The sequence below is a fragment of the Trichomycterus rosablanca genome, chromosome 16 (genome assembly GCF_030014385.1).
Source record: "Trichomycterus rosablanca isolate fTriRos1 chromosome 16, fTriRos1.hap1, whole genome shotgun sequence".
Taxonomy (NCBI): domain Eukaryota; kingdom Metazoa; phylum Chordata; class Actinopteri; order Siluriformes; family Trichomycteridae; genus Trichomycterus; species Trichomycterus rosablanca.
This window is the reverse complement of record NC_086003.1, coordinates 6,569,706-6,585,244: the sequence shown is the minus strand read 5'-3', so window position 1 is coordinate 6,585,244 and position 15,539 is coordinate 6,569,706. Positions and strand designations below refer to the sequence as shown.

General features: G+C 41.3%; 1 protein-coding gene across 1 annotated transcript in view; it reads left to right on the top strand.

Moving 5' to 3' along the window:
- nup188 (nucleoporin 188) overlaps nucleotides 1–15,539 on the top strand; it is a 33,611-nt gene that overhangs the window by 73 nt on the left and 17,999 nt on the right. The window contains exons 2-25 of the mRNA XM_063012105.1: nucleotides 1,711–1,765; nucleotides 2,169–2,242; nucleotides 2,775–2,859; nucleotides 2,953–3,078; nucleotides 3,774–3,866; nucleotides 4,023–4,142; nucleotides 5,181–5,392; nucleotides 5,623–5,737; nucleotides 6,110–6,310; nucleotides 6,421–6,510; nucleotides 7,523–7,588; nucleotides 7,676–7,795; nucleotides 8,226–8,352; nucleotides 8,668–8,823; nucleotides 10,047–10,173; nucleotides 10,363–10,450; nucleotides 10,545–10,621; nucleotides 11,501–11,615; nucleotides 12,392–12,512; nucleotides 12,879–12,945; nucleotides 13,341–13,466; nucleotides 14,007–14,143; nucleotides 14,228–14,334; nucleotides 15,276–15,482. Coding sequence (XP_062868175.1) covers nucleotides 1,711–1,765; nucleotides 2,169–2,242; nucleotides 2,775–2,859; nucleotides 2,953–3,078; nucleotides 3,774–3,866; nucleotides 4,023–4,142; nucleotides 5,181–5,392; nucleotides 5,623–5,737; nucleotides 6,110–6,310; nucleotides 6,421–6,510; nucleotides 7,523–7,588; nucleotides 7,676–7,795; nucleotides 8,226–8,352; nucleotides 8,668–8,823; nucleotides 10,047–10,173; nucleotides 10,363–10,450; nucleotides 10,545–10,621; nucleotides 11,501–11,615; nucleotides 12,392–12,512; nucleotides 12,879–12,945; nucleotides 13,341–13,466; nucleotides 14,007–14,143; nucleotides 14,228–14,334; nucleotides 15,276–15,482 — 2,812 coding nt within the window. The remainder of the gene's footprint in view (nucleotides 1–1,710; nucleotides 1,766–2,168; nucleotides 2,243–2,774; nucleotides 2,860–2,952; nucleotides 3,079–3,773; nucleotides 3,867–4,022; nucleotides 4,143–5,180; nucleotides 5,393–5,622; nucleotides 5,738–6,109; nucleotides 6,311–6,420; nucleotides 6,511–7,522; nucleotides 7,589–7,675; nucleotides 7,796–8,225; nucleotides 8,353–8,667; nucleotides 8,824–10,046; nucleotides 10,174–10,362; nucleotides 10,451–10,544; nucleotides 10,622–11,500; nucleotides 11,616–12,391; nucleotides 12,513–12,878; nucleotides 12,946–13,340; nucleotides 13,467–14,006; nucleotides 14,144–14,227; nucleotides 14,335–15,275; nucleotides 15,483–15,539) is intronic.

Below are 15,539 nucleotides of genomic sequence, written 5' to 3'. Positions count from 1 at the left end.
TCACTCTGTCTTTATGTAATTTATTTAATTATACGCTTCAGTAAGAACTAACAACTGGGTTTTAACATGTAGTAACGTTTTTTTCAGTGCCATTTGAAATAGACTGTCTAAAATGTGGAGGGAACGTGCTTGCCGTATCCCGAATGCATGTACGATATACGCAGAGTGCACTATATAATGCACGGAAGCCATGTCTAGAAGCCCTGTGTAGGGCACCTCTGTATGGTCTATTTAGGCGATTGGGATACAGCCATTCATGGCTAACAATGAAGCTTCTGGCTCGTTGGCTAACCTCACAAGGTGGAAGCATGTTTTAAACACTGAGGTTTCTTGTGATAAATATTGCTGTTTGACGATTATGAAACTTTTAATTAGCAGCTTTATATAAACAAAATATTATAAATAAAAACTCAAGTGTAGTTTTAACGACGTCAGTTTTTTAAATGAACTATAAAGCCAACATTGTCCTGTGCTCAGAAAGTGTCAGCTCTCATCTATAACTGTACATCTACAATAAGTGATAGTGTTTCTAATAAAGAGGCCAGTATATTTAAACAGAATTTCGAAATCCCAACAACACTGCTGCACCTAACCATAGACACTCGGATTAGTACAACACACAACAATGTTATCATGTTGGTGTCAGTACAGTGATGAGAATGGTCCATCACAGCCTCAGATCAAGATCCAGTTCCAATAGTTGTAATATTATTACTATGGTTATTGATTGTACAATGTAAACGCCAGTGGTAGCCTAGTGGGTAGAGCTTAGGGTTATCAATCGAAAGGTTGAGAGTTCGAATCCTGGCTCTGCCATACTGTTGGGTCCTTGAGAAAGGTTCTTAATCCTCTCAGCTCCAGGGGTGCCAGGCAGTGACTGATCCTGTTAGGGTACTGGACTAGTAATCAGAAAGTCGCTGGTTCAAACCCCACCACTGCCAGGTTGCCACTGTTGGGCCCTTGAGCAAAGCCCTCAACTCTCAATTGCTTAGACTGTGTACTGTAGGTCATTTTGGATAAAAACGTCTGCTAAATGCTGAAAATGTAACGTAAACGTTGGACGCTTGGGTGTTGCAGAGGTTTATTACGCTAGCCCACCACCGCTGAGATCAGGGTTTTAATCCCAACGATGCCCTCGTCCAGTCAGGGGTCTACACAGGCACAATTGGCTATGTCTAAAGGGTTGAGGGTGGATGGCCGAAGCCCTGTGATGGATTGGCACCCTGTCCAGGGTTTCCCGGCCTTACACCCTGTGTATTCTGGTGGAACCAGAGTCAACACAACTCTGAACAGGATAAAGCAGCTGATAAAAAGTGCAATATCACATACAATATGTGCCCATATTTATATATGTGTTCTTATGTGCACTGTGTCTATAAATTGTTGTTTTCATATTAATGCATTAATGTAAGGACAGGCCTCTTTTATCACCTATCTCTAGTTGTAGTTGACAGTAATTGGGTTTTGATTTGAACAGTCATTTCCATGTAGTGCAGAGGGCTGGATTACACTGTCAAACAGTTTGTATCGAATTCAAATGGGAATGTTGCATATAATGCATATAATGATATGCAAGCTTTTTCCTCTTGTTCATTGACTGTCATGCTGAAACTCCCTGAGTTTTATATGGCTTTTTATATAACTGACTGTACGACAAACGTTCACCTGGGTCTAAATCACTGATAGGAATGATTTATGTTTCATTTGTAGAAGCAGTCAGGAGTTATGGACCATCCTTCACGGACGATCTGCTCTGCGGGAACCGGTTAGTATATTCTGTACATTTATTCCTTCCATGAGCCATTTCATAAAATACTGTGCACAGGGTAAGAATACAAACTGAACAAAGCACCAGTTCGTTGCAGGATAACAGTTACTTACTTACATAAATTGGTTGCAGTTTCAAGTAGTCAGTCCAGCTAATGCATGTTTTGTAGCAAGTAAAACATGATTCTTTTTTTAAATAAGGATTGATCCTTTCAGTTTCAATTAAAGTGTTTGTGTTTTGGCTTGTTTGCTGTGTCAGAATAGGTATTTTTCTACCCTGAGGTTAGAAGTGGTTACTATACAACACTATGCATTTCTTCCATATTAAATCATACATTGCTTAGCATGGGTGGTTAAAAGGCTTTAATTTTATTTAATGTCAATTCTTTGTTTTTTTTCAGTCTCAGATCAAAGCAGAATTAGAGCGAAATGGAGACCGACTGCAGCAGGGATTGGCATACTACAAACCACCCAGGTAAGCTGACCTCAGTGCTGTGAATGCTGGGCAAAAATGCACTAAAATCTGTGTTTAAAAAATAATGCCAAGTGTAAAGAGTTAACAGGGGATTTTTGTGGGGTTGTTGGTTTACATGGATGGTAAATGACCACCAGATTAGACCATCTGGTGCACAATCTTTGTTCTGACCAAGGAGACTTGGATCAGCACATGTCTTCTTTGACAAGGGTCCAATCTGCAGCCGCTTTTTGTCACCTGCTAGTCATGGGTTCCCACACAGAGCCGTATCCTGTATGGACAGCCATGATAAGCTTGTTAACAACCACCCACTTGTTCCTGTGCCCGAACCAGTCCCAGAGATTGGATATTGCAGCTGTATAGTGGGTTATTACTATACTTGTACTGAGCTTGTGGGATTGCTGGCATATCGCTCACCAGTGAAAACGGTGACATATCAGTGCATCCCTAGTTGCCCAGTGGAGTTCTGAATGCCTATGATGCTGATGTGTGTAGGATTAGTGTTAATGTTGTGTCTTGTTTGTGTGTTCAGCTCTTCATCAGCGGACAAATTAAAAGCAGACAAGGAGGTTCCTCAGACTCTTAAAGACTTCGGGCTCCGTATCAGCAAACTTCTAGTAAGTAGCATAACGTCTCTGATTCAGCAAGCCCACAAACAATTAATTTCACATTTTTCGCTGGTAAAAATAATGTGTGTTCTTATGTTTTAGGCTCTGGATGAGCGACAGAGTGTGCAGATTTTACAATGCTTTCTACAAGAGGACTACAGAGGAACCCGAAACTCACTAAAGACCATGCTGCAGGATGAGAGACAGAGCCAAGCCTTATTGCTCAAGGTCAGTTCACTTGTTCCTGTCTGAGTTCTGTTGTGTATTTTTGAGTTTTTGTCTGATTTCTAGATCGTGCTCCTGTCTGTCGCTTTGACTGGCCTGTGACTATACAGTGCCATACCCAGTAGGGATTGATGCCCTGTGTGTTCTAGCAAGTTACCCTACCACTAGTAGGTAGCTCTTCTGTTGGTCCGTACCAGACGCCATAGTCTTCATATTTCCTGGCATTGATAAATCTTGGTGGCCAACAACCTCTCAGCAGTTTCTGACTTGTCATTCCTTGGACCACTGTCTGTGGGTACTACAGCTGCCTGTGAATAGTCTTTGCTGTTTTACTTTATACCAGTTGTCTGGCCATGATGATTTCAACCTTACCAAAAAATTGGGTCTTATTACTGATCATTCAATGACCTGCTGTATTCAATACATGTGGTACAAATAACTACCATCAGCCCAACATAACCCATGCACTTATATTTTTACCAGTGTATATTGCAACATAACCCATGCACTTATATTTTTACCAGTGTATATTGCAACATAACCCATGCACTTATTTTTTTACCAGTGTATATTGCAACATAACACATGCACTTATATTTTTACCAGTGTATATTGCAACATAACCCATGCACTTATATTTTTACCAGTGTATATTTCATAGATCGTGTGAATGTTTTTTGTATATTGTTGTTGATCAGATTGTGGATTACTACTATGAAGAGAGGGCTTGTCTTCTGCGCTGTGTCCTTCTTCTTCTCACTTACTTCCAGGATGAAAGGCATCCTTATAGGGTAAAGAGTTGTCAAACTTGAATTCTTCTTTACTTCTAAATCTGTGTTTGTCTATCCATATCCAATGGTGATCTCTATCTTTTGTGGTCAAGACTGAGCACTGTTGTCAGTTCTGAATTATTTTTGTTTATTTTGGATATATCTGTGTTTGTGTAGGCGGAGTACGCTACCTGTGTGAATAAACTGGAGAAGGACCTCGTGTCGAACTACCAACAGCAGTTTGAAGCTCTATTCAGTGCAGAAGCTCCAACTTGGGAAACTCATGGAAATCTAATGGTAACTCTCACTATAGTGTTTTTCCACGTTCCTTTAACATTTCACCCAGTTTACTCATTTGTCAATTCCCCTGCCGCTTGTTCCAACAACCGACTGGCTGCCCCCTTTGTAGTTTTTTGAACTGTACATATATTCAAGTTGGCGTTCAAATAATTCTAAATTTGAGGCATACTGAGTGTGTTCCTGTCTCTGATGTGTTAATATACTGGTGCTTAAGCGCCTGTTACAATAAAACATGTCCTAATAGATCCTAATAGTACAGGTTGACACAGTGGCTCAGTCAAGGTAGCACTGTCTCCTCACAGCAAGAAGGTTCTGGGTTCGATCCCCAGGTGGGGTGGTCCGGATCCTTTCTTTGTGGGTTTCCTCCGGGAGCTCCGGTTTCCTCCCACAGTCCAAAGACAGGCAAGTGAGGTAAAGTGCACATGCCTGAAATCATGAAAGACAACACAAGAACAGAAATAAAATGAACATACAAAATGGACCCAAATATAAAGAGAAGATAAAATAAACAGACAAACATAATACCTGTGTATTACACCCTTAAATTACACCTGTGTTAAACATGGTATAAAAAACCCAAATAAATAAACAATTGTACAGGCATTCTTTGATTAAACTGATTTAATAGAATCGTCACGTTAAACTAAAATCTGGTCACCTCCCATTTGGCAGATTTTGGACTTCTTACATTGAGCCTTGCATTCCACAAGGCTCAATATTTGGTTCATATAAAGTTCTTCCATTTTTGATTAGTAGCTGTTAGACTCCCCACTACCTCTCTCCTGCCTTCTCAATGGTACTACTGCCTTTGGGACAGTGGTAGCCTAGTAGGTAGAGCTTTGGGCTATCAACTGAAAGGTTGAGAGTTTGAATCCCAGCTCTGCCATGCAGCCACTGTTTGGCCCTTGAGCAAGGCCCTTAACCCTTTTTGCTCCCAAACTATCTAGGATAAGCGAAGAAAGAATTTCATTGTAGTGTACATGTGTATATGTATATATGATAAATAAAGGCTTTTCCTTTCTTTCATTTTTATAGACAGAGAGACAGGTTTCCAGATGGTTCTCTCAGTGCCTAAAGGAGCAGGCTTTGCTGTTGGAAATTCTCTTTCTTTATTACGCCTACTTCGAAATGCCCCATAGTGACCTGTTGACCTTTATGCGACTCTTCAAGGAGCAAGGTTTCGGGCAGCGGCAAACCAACAGACATCTCGTGGACAGGAGCATGGACAGACTAGTGGATCGAATTGGGTAAAAAGACACACCCAGGACACTGAACGATTAGACAGTATAAGTAGAAACCTGCAGAGTCAGTGGGTGCTTGTGTTAATGATGCATATAAGTTTGACCAGCAATGTTTAGGAGTTTTGAATCGAAACACATCTGATTGCCAGTTCTTGAGTTTTCTTACTTTTTGGGGGGGTGTTTATGTGCTTTTAATGTTTTTAATGCACACATTGTTTTCTGCTACAACTCTGTAGGTATTTCAGTTGTCTTATTCTGGTAGAGGGAATGGACGTCGACTTCCTGCATAAATGTACCCTTGAGGACCGAACTGAACAGCATCAACTCAGCAGCACACATGACATAAACAAAGTAAGATACAGAGCATCCATGCCACAATGGTTTACATGCACACAGCGTGCCTAATGCCTAGTTCACACTACAGGATTTTTGCCCTGATATCACTCGCAGACAGGTCGCCGCTAGATGTGGCAGCTCGGAGGCATATTAGCGTTCGTCTGGGCCTCAATAATCAGCTCTTGATCACAATGTAGGTCGTGTAGTGTGAACTCAGCATTACCTGACTACGAACTATACAACAGAGTGAAGCGACATGGTTTCACTCACTTGAGTCTGGCATTTTGTCAAATTCTAACTGTATGAATGTACGACACCTATTGAAATAATAATCAGTAAGACCATCTCTCTCTCCCGCTCTTCCTTTCTGTTCTGCTTTGTCTTTAGGACATGGACCAGATATTGCTGGGGCTCGGTGAAATCTCTCACCATGGCCCAGTTCTGCTGGCCTGGGTTCTTTTAAGGCACACGCTTCAACCGGTCGAAGCTGGGTCAATCATCAAACGACTTGGTCATGCTACCTTACAGCTGGGAGTGTTTCAGTACCTCACGGACATGCTGCGGTCCCTGGGCAGCACTGGAAATAATGTAAGAAACATATTTTATATGTATTTTTTGTTATTTTATATGTATTTGTTGTTTTACAACACTTTACGTAGCAGGAAAAAGTCTGAAACTCACTTTTGCTTCCACTTTAGTGCACTGCCAGCACTGCGCGAATGTGCATTTACGGTCTACTGTCATTCGTAGTCACATCGTTTGAAGAGGACACTGTAGGCAGCCAACAGGTACAGATTACTGACTAACCATTTTAGTTTTTACCCATATTTTCACATCATTTTTACTTCACAGGTTATTGATTAGAAATCAAATGTGCGTGCTTTGCTTGAATGTGATGATTTAGGTTAGATTGACCTCTCTCTCAATGAGTAATGTGAGCATATATAATATGGGTGTAATAATATTTGGCTAGTACTTTTAATCACTTGTAAACATAAAAAAAAAACATACTTTAATTAGGTCCATTGGCAACTTTATTAGGTCTATTGCAATAATAGTCTTAACAGTCACTTCAAAAGTCCTGTGCAGAGGTGAGAAGACCCTGTTTCACTGAAAACTATAGCAGCATCATGCTATAGGGTTCTTCTTAACGACAGTGAAGGATAAATCCAGCCAAATACAAACCTCCTCCAGAGAACACACAAACTCAGACTTGGGCAACAGTTCACCCACCATTCAGCATGACTATGACCTGAAGCGTACAAACAATATTAGTGTAGCTTTGGGACAAATCATGGAATTGTCCTTAAGTTTAAGTCGTCTCGTAAACCTCTATTGAACATCTGTTGAGAGACCTGAAGATTGCAGTTTACGGGTGCTTGCTATTCAGTCTGACAGAACTTGAGAGTATATGTCATGACAAATGGGACAAACCGCCCCAATCCAGATGTATCCAAGACTTGCAAATGGATTTTACAGTGTTGTATAAAGGGACTGAATACTTTTGTGCTTTAAGTATTTCATTTTGTTAATAATCTTTATTATTATGTAATTAATCATTTGGGGTGATTAAATGTGCATTCATGGGCAAAAGGACAATAGGATATGTTCAAAGTCAAATCCACAACACAGTAAATTGTGCAAAAGGGCAAGTGGTGTGTGTGTGTGTGTGTGTGAGGAATGGAGGCAATATTATATGACATACTGTAGTGCACTTATGTACTCCATAGTTAATAATATGGTGATTATGACCTACCTGTAGCTGTTGAATGATAAACATTCTATTCTCTCTTCTTTAAGCACCTGATCAACGTAGCGTGCGAGGTTCTTGCGGCCCCAAGTCTAGCCGAGCTCTTTTGGGAGTCTGTAAGTGTTGCATACACACAAGTAAGTCTAACACACAAACGAGTGTTGATCGGTTTAAGTGCTGACTGTTGAATTCTGTTTAAGCAGAAGCCTAACGTGGGACTGGAAATGATTTTGGACTCAGCAGTCGGGGTTTTCCCGTACAAGACTGGACCATTACTGCAGATCCTCACAGCGTTGCTGGCTGATAAATCCACTGCCAAGAGGGTACGTGCACACACACTTGTGACACATCAGTGTTATTAGTTACACTAGAACCAGTTAAGGAACTAAATAAGCAGTTGTGGTGGTGATAATTACAAACTATTTATAATATATGTAAATTAAATACTTTTTTGGCATTGGAAGTAAATTTAAAGTGAATACAAGCACTGACCACTGCTCAGTTTCCTCATTTTTATCGCAATTGAGGTCTCTGCTGGCTGGTCAATTGCAAGCTAACACGATAGACCGCTGCAGCACCCATACACCTACCACTGGTAATGAAAAATAAACTATAAATATTTGATTTCTCGATTCCTACTATAGTTAGTTTGCTTGTTCAAAAATTCTCAATGACCACTCTATTTTCTAATTTGTATGTTCAATCACAATTGATTCAACTTTAGGGATATCTAACGGTCTCTTATTCACTCAGGTGTACACCTTTCTGGATAAGATGTCCTTCTACACAGAGATATACAAACACAAACCAAATGATGTGCTTTCTCGAGAGGACGAGACCCTGTGGAGAAGACAGGCACCTAAACTCCTCTACCCTCTGGGTGAGTATTTAAGCAGTGTGCACTTTTTCACTCAGTCAAATTCTCTAACCCGTCTGGGAGCTCGGCTTAAAGAACTCACCAGCGAAAAAAAATTATATTTGTCTTTCTTTTGCATTTGTTGATGCAGCGGTGGACTGTGTTAAGTGACAACAGTTTTCCACAGTTCAAAAAGTTGTCCTTTTATCAGTAGAATAAAGATTCAACACTGTCAATGTTTTTATTGCACTTAACAAAATGTCCCAATTTTTTCTGGAAATGGTGTTTGTTACTATGTTATTCATGTGATATATGTGTGATTTGTTTTTTTCTGAGCAGGTACCGGTCAGACTAACCTAAGGATGCCACAGGGTTGTTATGGCCAGGTGTGTATGGGCGAGCAGGGCTACGTGGTGCGCTGGGATTACTCTTATTCCTCTTGGACCCTTTTTACCTGTGAGATTGAGATGCTACTCCATGTCGTCTCCACTGCAGGTACTCGTGTAATAACAAATGTAACGCACATATATACAAACGTGGTCAGAATTTATCCTAAATTTCTAGTTAAACAGCCTCATTGATGTGATTGTCCAAGCTCTTAAACAAAAGCATACCCCTGATTACACTATATCTGTATACACTATATGGCCAAAAGTATGTGGACACATGATCAGTAGGTTGTTGGACATTTTATTTTAAAATCATGGGCAATAAAATGGAGTTAAAGGGCCATAAGATTTTGGGTTGCATCTGTGGGAAGTTGTCCTATTTAGTCGGGCACTGATCAATATTGTCCAGCAGCATGGTTCCAGTTAATTCCAAAGGTGTTTATTGTTTCTGATGTTGGGGCTCTGTGCAGGCCTGTAGAGTTTCTCCATACCAAACTCTTCAAACCATAGCTGCGTCCGGAATCGCATACTTACAGAGTATGTACTAGATTGGAGGAAGTATGCACTACTCAGCCGGTAAAAAAGTACATACTTTCAGTACAGAAGTATGCAGTATGCACACAACACCGCTACGTACTACATCCGCCATCTTACCAACGTCAAGTGATGACGTGGGGACGTGATGACGTAATATCACCATAGTTACAGACTCATTACAAAACCCACTCGCCAAAATTTTGGATATTTATCGTCTTTTTGTTATTTATTTGTCTTTAAAAAAATTAAATAAAAATATTTTATTTATCTTACTTACACTTGTGAACAGAGGACGCCGTTTTCCGCGTCTTTCTTGTTTCTTATTAGCCTTCGAACGCCTACGCAGCTCCAGTTGCATTATGGGATACATTAGCCGACCGCAAGTGTGCATCGCTTGCATACTCAAACATGGCTGCCCAATAAGTAGGTCATCCGGGTACTTCTCGCGTACCTCTTTGTGTATACTATGTATTCGGACATACTAACCGCTCTCGCGTCCTCATTTCGCGTGCTATTGAGTATGGAAGTATGCGATTCCGGACGCAGCTCATGTCTTTATGGACTTAGCTTTGTGCACAGGGGCACAGTCATGCTGGAACAGTAAAGGACTTTTCCCGTATGTAGCTAAAAACCGTACACAAAAATTTAGGAAAGATGTCCACATACTTTTGGCCCTGATCTTAGGGATAAATTTAATTGTCAACTATGAGCCAGGCCTTCTTATTGCGAAATCATATTATCATAAACAAATGCTCACACCTGTACAACCTGCTTTCTTTGTGTGTGTTTTAGATGTGTTGGCTCACTGTCAGCGAGTAAAACCGATACTGGACCTGGTCCATAAGCTCATCAGCACTGATTGGACAGTATCTGACTGCCTGCTGCCCATCACTTCACGAATCTACATGCTGCTACAGAGGTGAAACACTGACATGCCTCTATGTTGAGCCTCTATGGCTACGTTCTTTATTAAAAATGGCCTGACTGACCATGTTAAAGAATCTTTTTAAACCTGGTCTTGGGTCCGTTCATAGGATAATACAACTATTATTTATTTATACCAAACTATGTTACATAAATCCTGTTTTTATTTGTTTTTGTCTTTAAGGCTAACCTCAGTGATCAACCCGCCAGTGGACGTAATTGCCTCTTGCGTCAACTGTTTAATCGTGCTGGCTGCACGGCAGCCTGCAAAGGTGGGCCATGGTGTTTTTTGGATTATTAATTTGGATTATTTCTGATGTTAATAAAAGGGTCACATGACTTGACAATAACTGTTTGCTTGTGTAGGTTTGGTCCAGTCTGCAACACACAGGCTTTTTGCCCTTTGCATCCACCCTTCCAACCAACATGGCACAAACCATCAGGTAAACCTCAGCACTGCATCCTTATTTGTTTTGCTTTTCGTGTATTTCTGGCAACACCTTTGGGTGTCGGCCCATTCCTGGTCCAGCATGACTATGCAGCTGTGACATGGTTTGGCAAAATTAGTGTGGAGGAACTCCACTGGCCTGCAAAGAGCCTCTACCTCAACCCTACTGAACATTGGAACCTGGACGGTGAGCCAAGCCAATCAAATCTGTTGCTGCCCCCAAGTACTTGAGTATTTTGCCATTCACTTTTGCAAGTCTTAAGGTGTGGAATCATACAGGGCTTTTATTGTTCTTGTGCTTAATTCAGTACTTGACTGGAGTGCAGGCAGGCCAGTCTGTCACCTACACTCTCTGACACCATAATCATGCTTTTGTAATACATTCAGAATGCAGCATATGTTCTTGTTTAAATGCAATAGACACTCGCTCACTCACTTTCTTAACCGCTTATCCAATTAGGGTCGCGGTGGGGTGCTGGAGCCTGTCCCAGCTTTTCAATGGGCGCAAGGCACACAGTAACACCCTGGACGGGGCGCCAGTCCATCACAGGGCACACACACATACACGCACCCATTGACCTATAGGGTAATTCAGTGTCTCCAATTAACTTGACTGCATGTTTTTGGACTGTGGGAGGAAACCGGAGCTCCCGGAGGAAACCCACGTAGCCACGGGGAGAACATGCAAACTCCACACAGAAAGGACCCAGACCGGCCCGCCTAGGGATCGAACCCAGGACCTTCTTGCTGTGAGGCGACTGCTACCCACCGAGACACAGTGCCGCCCATGCAGTTGACAGTGCTTTACAAAGCACTGTATACTGTTTTTATATTCATTTCATGAACATTTGTCCCACTTCTTTTTATTTTACAGCGCTGAAGGCATGAAGGCAGGTAACTACGGCAACCTGTTGGTACTGATTGAGCAGCCACGAGGAGAATATGCAGTGACCATCGCCTACCTGAAGCTGGTGACCACTCTTGTCAAGGTAGCACTCGCAAAGCAAATTTGGCTTTTTTCAGTCTATTCAAAATAATCATTTTTTTAAAAAACTTTAAGTTTACTAAAGCTTTGAGTCACACTGACTTTCATTTTATTGATGAGAGGGTTTAAAAGTATGTAGACAAACAAGTTCAGGTGTTTCAGCCATACCCAGTGTTATTTAATCAGTATTATAAACTAACAGGGGAACAGTCTGGCCATTTTCTGTTCCAACATGACTTCCAGGTTGATTAGCTCATTATGAAGCAATTCCAGTGGTTATGACTTCAACCCCACTAAACATGGTCGAGTGGCCTTCTTGTATAAAATCAGTGCCCCACCCTACAAAGCCCATGGGCACAAATTCCTAGACAAATTCCAAGATTTTATGTCACCACTTGTCAAAGAAACAGCAGCTGTTAGGCTGTAGGCAAGCTGTGGCCTAGTAGTTAAAGCCCCACCACTGCCAGGTTGCTGCTGTTAGGCCCATGAGCAAGGCCTTTAACCCTCAATTGCTCAGACTGTATACTGTAACTATAATGTAAGTCGCTTGGGATGAAGGCGTCTGCTAAATGCCTGAAATATAAATGTTTGCATAGCAGGAGGCCAACACAAACTAGATGGCTAACAAGTTGGTTAGGTGTCCACATACTTTTGGCCATATACTGTAGTCTGCTCAGCCGTAATGTAACGGTGCATTTATTTTGCATTTATTGTATTTCTTTTCAAGGTTTTATTATACTATGTGTTATGTTTTTAACTTACTGGGAAATGTGTGTGTAGGGTCAGATAGGTAGTACCCAGAGTAGAGGACTCATGCCCTGCGTGCTCCTGGTGCTGAAAGAGATGCTGCCCACCTACCACAAGTGGCGCTATGACACACACGGCATCCGAGAAAAGATAGGTAAGATGTGCGGTTTAACCAAGCAGTTTACACACACTTGTAAGAGACGTGTGTGTCTTGGAACCGATACATATATTTGTATAATTTTCTAAGTCACAAATACACAACCAATAACTTAAGATTGTAAATCTGGGGGTATTGAAGTTTTATATTTTCATGTGATTTACTTGTTATTGATTTCATTGTCTATTTGTCCACATATGTGTGGTTGTATAATGGATTGTCGTGTTGAATTTGCATAAATAAATAGGAAATTAAGAAGAACTTTATTATGGAATTTAATAGAGAACCCCTCAAAATTACAAGGGGAATTATTTATGTACAATGTTCACAAACTTGTCATAACATCTTTCTTCTCGGTCATAGGTTGCTTGATTCTGGAGCTGGTCCATGCCATCCTAAATCTCAGTCCTGAAGGGGAGTCTCAGGGCAGGTATGGCAACCCACAATGATGTTTAGAAGCAAAGTAGCTTCCGGGCAGTTGTTTTCTGCTTTTTGTGTGTCAACTGGTTTGCATATACTAATGTTTCTAAACGAAGTTAAGTCCATGCCTCTGCTAGCTGGTCTAGACACCCGCACAAGGTGGTTGAATGCGGTTTGCAATCAAGACATGGCTCCGTATGGAATAATGTTGGTGGGGGGTGTGGGACCACCTACCGCCCTTCTCAAATAGCAGGAATTAATTAAAAATCAAAATGTAATGTATTTATGTGGAACTAGATTTTGTGGCTAGTCAGTGTATTCCTCTGGTAATTATATTATAGTTTATATGAGTGTATTTAATGTTGTTTTAAGTCTTTCTGATAGTATGTACATCTGTATTTTTAGTTCCCCCAGCCTGCAGTCTCTATGCATCTACAGCTTGGCAAACACTGAAGCAGGCCAGGCCATGGTGAACATCATGGGAGTGGGAGTGGACACTATCAACACGGTGCTCGCAGCTCAGCCCAGCAGGTACTCAAAACAATAAACTCTTTGAAATATCCTATTATTATAAAAACAGGATGTTTTGAGGGGGGTGGGCACATGAACTCCTACATTTACATTTAAAGTTTTGGCATTTATCAGACGCTCTTATCCAGAGCAACTTACAAAAGTGCTTCCATAGTGAACAGTCTGGCTGTTGTTTGCTGCTTGTTGATGAAGGGCTTTTTTTCTAGCTTTGCATGACTTCACTCCTGCCTCTAGGAGCCTGTTTTGAACCATCCTTATCGAGCACTTTACTACCTGTTTGTCATTTTTTTTGGGGGTGACTTGAGTTGGTGGTCATTCCAATCAGTGGAGAGGTTTTTTTTTGCCATCGGACAGCCTGTAGTTTTGGTGTCCTCAGTGTCTGCCACTAGGCCTTGTTGCAATCTTGAATCTGAAGCACATTGTATCCCTCTCCTCACTCAAAACTTGTCTTTTTGTTGCTTTTGAGGTACTGCTAGCACCAGCATGTCCTATTGCTAGAGGATTGTGATTTATGTTTTGCGTTCTCTATCTTTCTCTCAGTAGTGGGAGCTGTGAGGGTCCTGGTCAGGTGTTGATTCAGACGGTAAAGTTGGCCTTCTCAGTCACCAACAATGTTATCCGACTTAAACCTCAATCAGACACGGTGTCTCCTCTGGAACAGGCTCTCACACAGCATGGTGAGATCTCCATCCAAACAAACCACTGACTTGTTTGTTCATTATTTTTATGTGTTTGCTTGAGATTTCTTTATTTTCTTGTAGGTGGCCATGGCAACAACCTGATAGCTGTTCTGGCCAAATACATTTACCACAAACACGATCCTGCGCTTCCAAGGCTTGCTGTTCAGCTATTAAAGAGACTCGCCTCGGTAATTTTTTAATCAGCCATATCATTCCAATGCACCATCTTTCTTGTTTCTTGATTTATTATTAATTTTTATTTAATTTCATCTTCATCAACTGATTTATACTGGTCAGTAGGGATGTAACGATACATCCCTCACATAAATTATGTATCCTCACAAATAAATTTGGCTGGAAAATTCCGAACCTGGCAACCCTGTAGTGACGTCAACCAGACAAGGTGAATAGTGCCAGTGACCTCTGCTGTTTTCATTATTCATGTATAATAACCAATATGAATCTTTACACATTGAATCGATTTTAAATTGTCTTGTGGTGCATCATTACAGGGTCATGGCAGGTCCGGTTTTACTGGAAACACTGGGTGCAAGGCAAGAATATTCTGGACAGGGAGACATATTTGGCTCTTTCCACCTCAACTTTCTAATCAGTAGGCACCTCCAGCATGACCAACTGCCCTAATGATTCAGACATCACTATAATTCGAGAAAGCTTTACACAATATTCTGCAGTGTGTGTGCTCATTTAGACAAAAGAGCTTTTAAAAGGTCGGGCAGTAATACTGTACAAGAAGGCCTGGTTTGTAATTGACATTCTAATTCATCCCAGAGGTGTTCAACCTGGTCTTTTTGCACAGTCATGCTGGAACAGGAATGAGCCATCTCCAACCAGTTACCAGTTAAGTTTGAAGCATTGATTTAGACGTACATATTACTTGAACATTTATAAAAACACCTGAACTCAATACTTAGGAGGGGTGTCCACAAGTATTTGGCCATCATGTGCGTTTTTACAGATTTTACCTAAGGCATTGCTTTGCCTTAAAGACAACCAAATCGTGTTGCACAATTATGGCAAATGTGGTGGAACAGTTGATCCATTTAGCAGTGCAGGCACATCAAGCTTGACTTAGACAGCCAGATCTTATTGTGTGTGTGTTGTTCAGGTGGCTCCAATGTCAGTCTACGCATGCTTGGGGAGCGACGCAGCAGCCATCAGGGACGCGTTCCTGAGACACATGCAGAGTAAAACAGTCGACCTGCGCATCAAAGTCACCATCCTGGAGTTCCTCACTGTCGCCGTAGAAACCCAACCAGGTCTCATTGAGCTCTTCCTTAACCTTGAGACCAAGGACAGCAGTGAGGGAACGAAGGTCAGAGATCTTTTTTTTTAGCTTTTTGTGGTCAATGTATGCCCCCCTTTTAAGTTA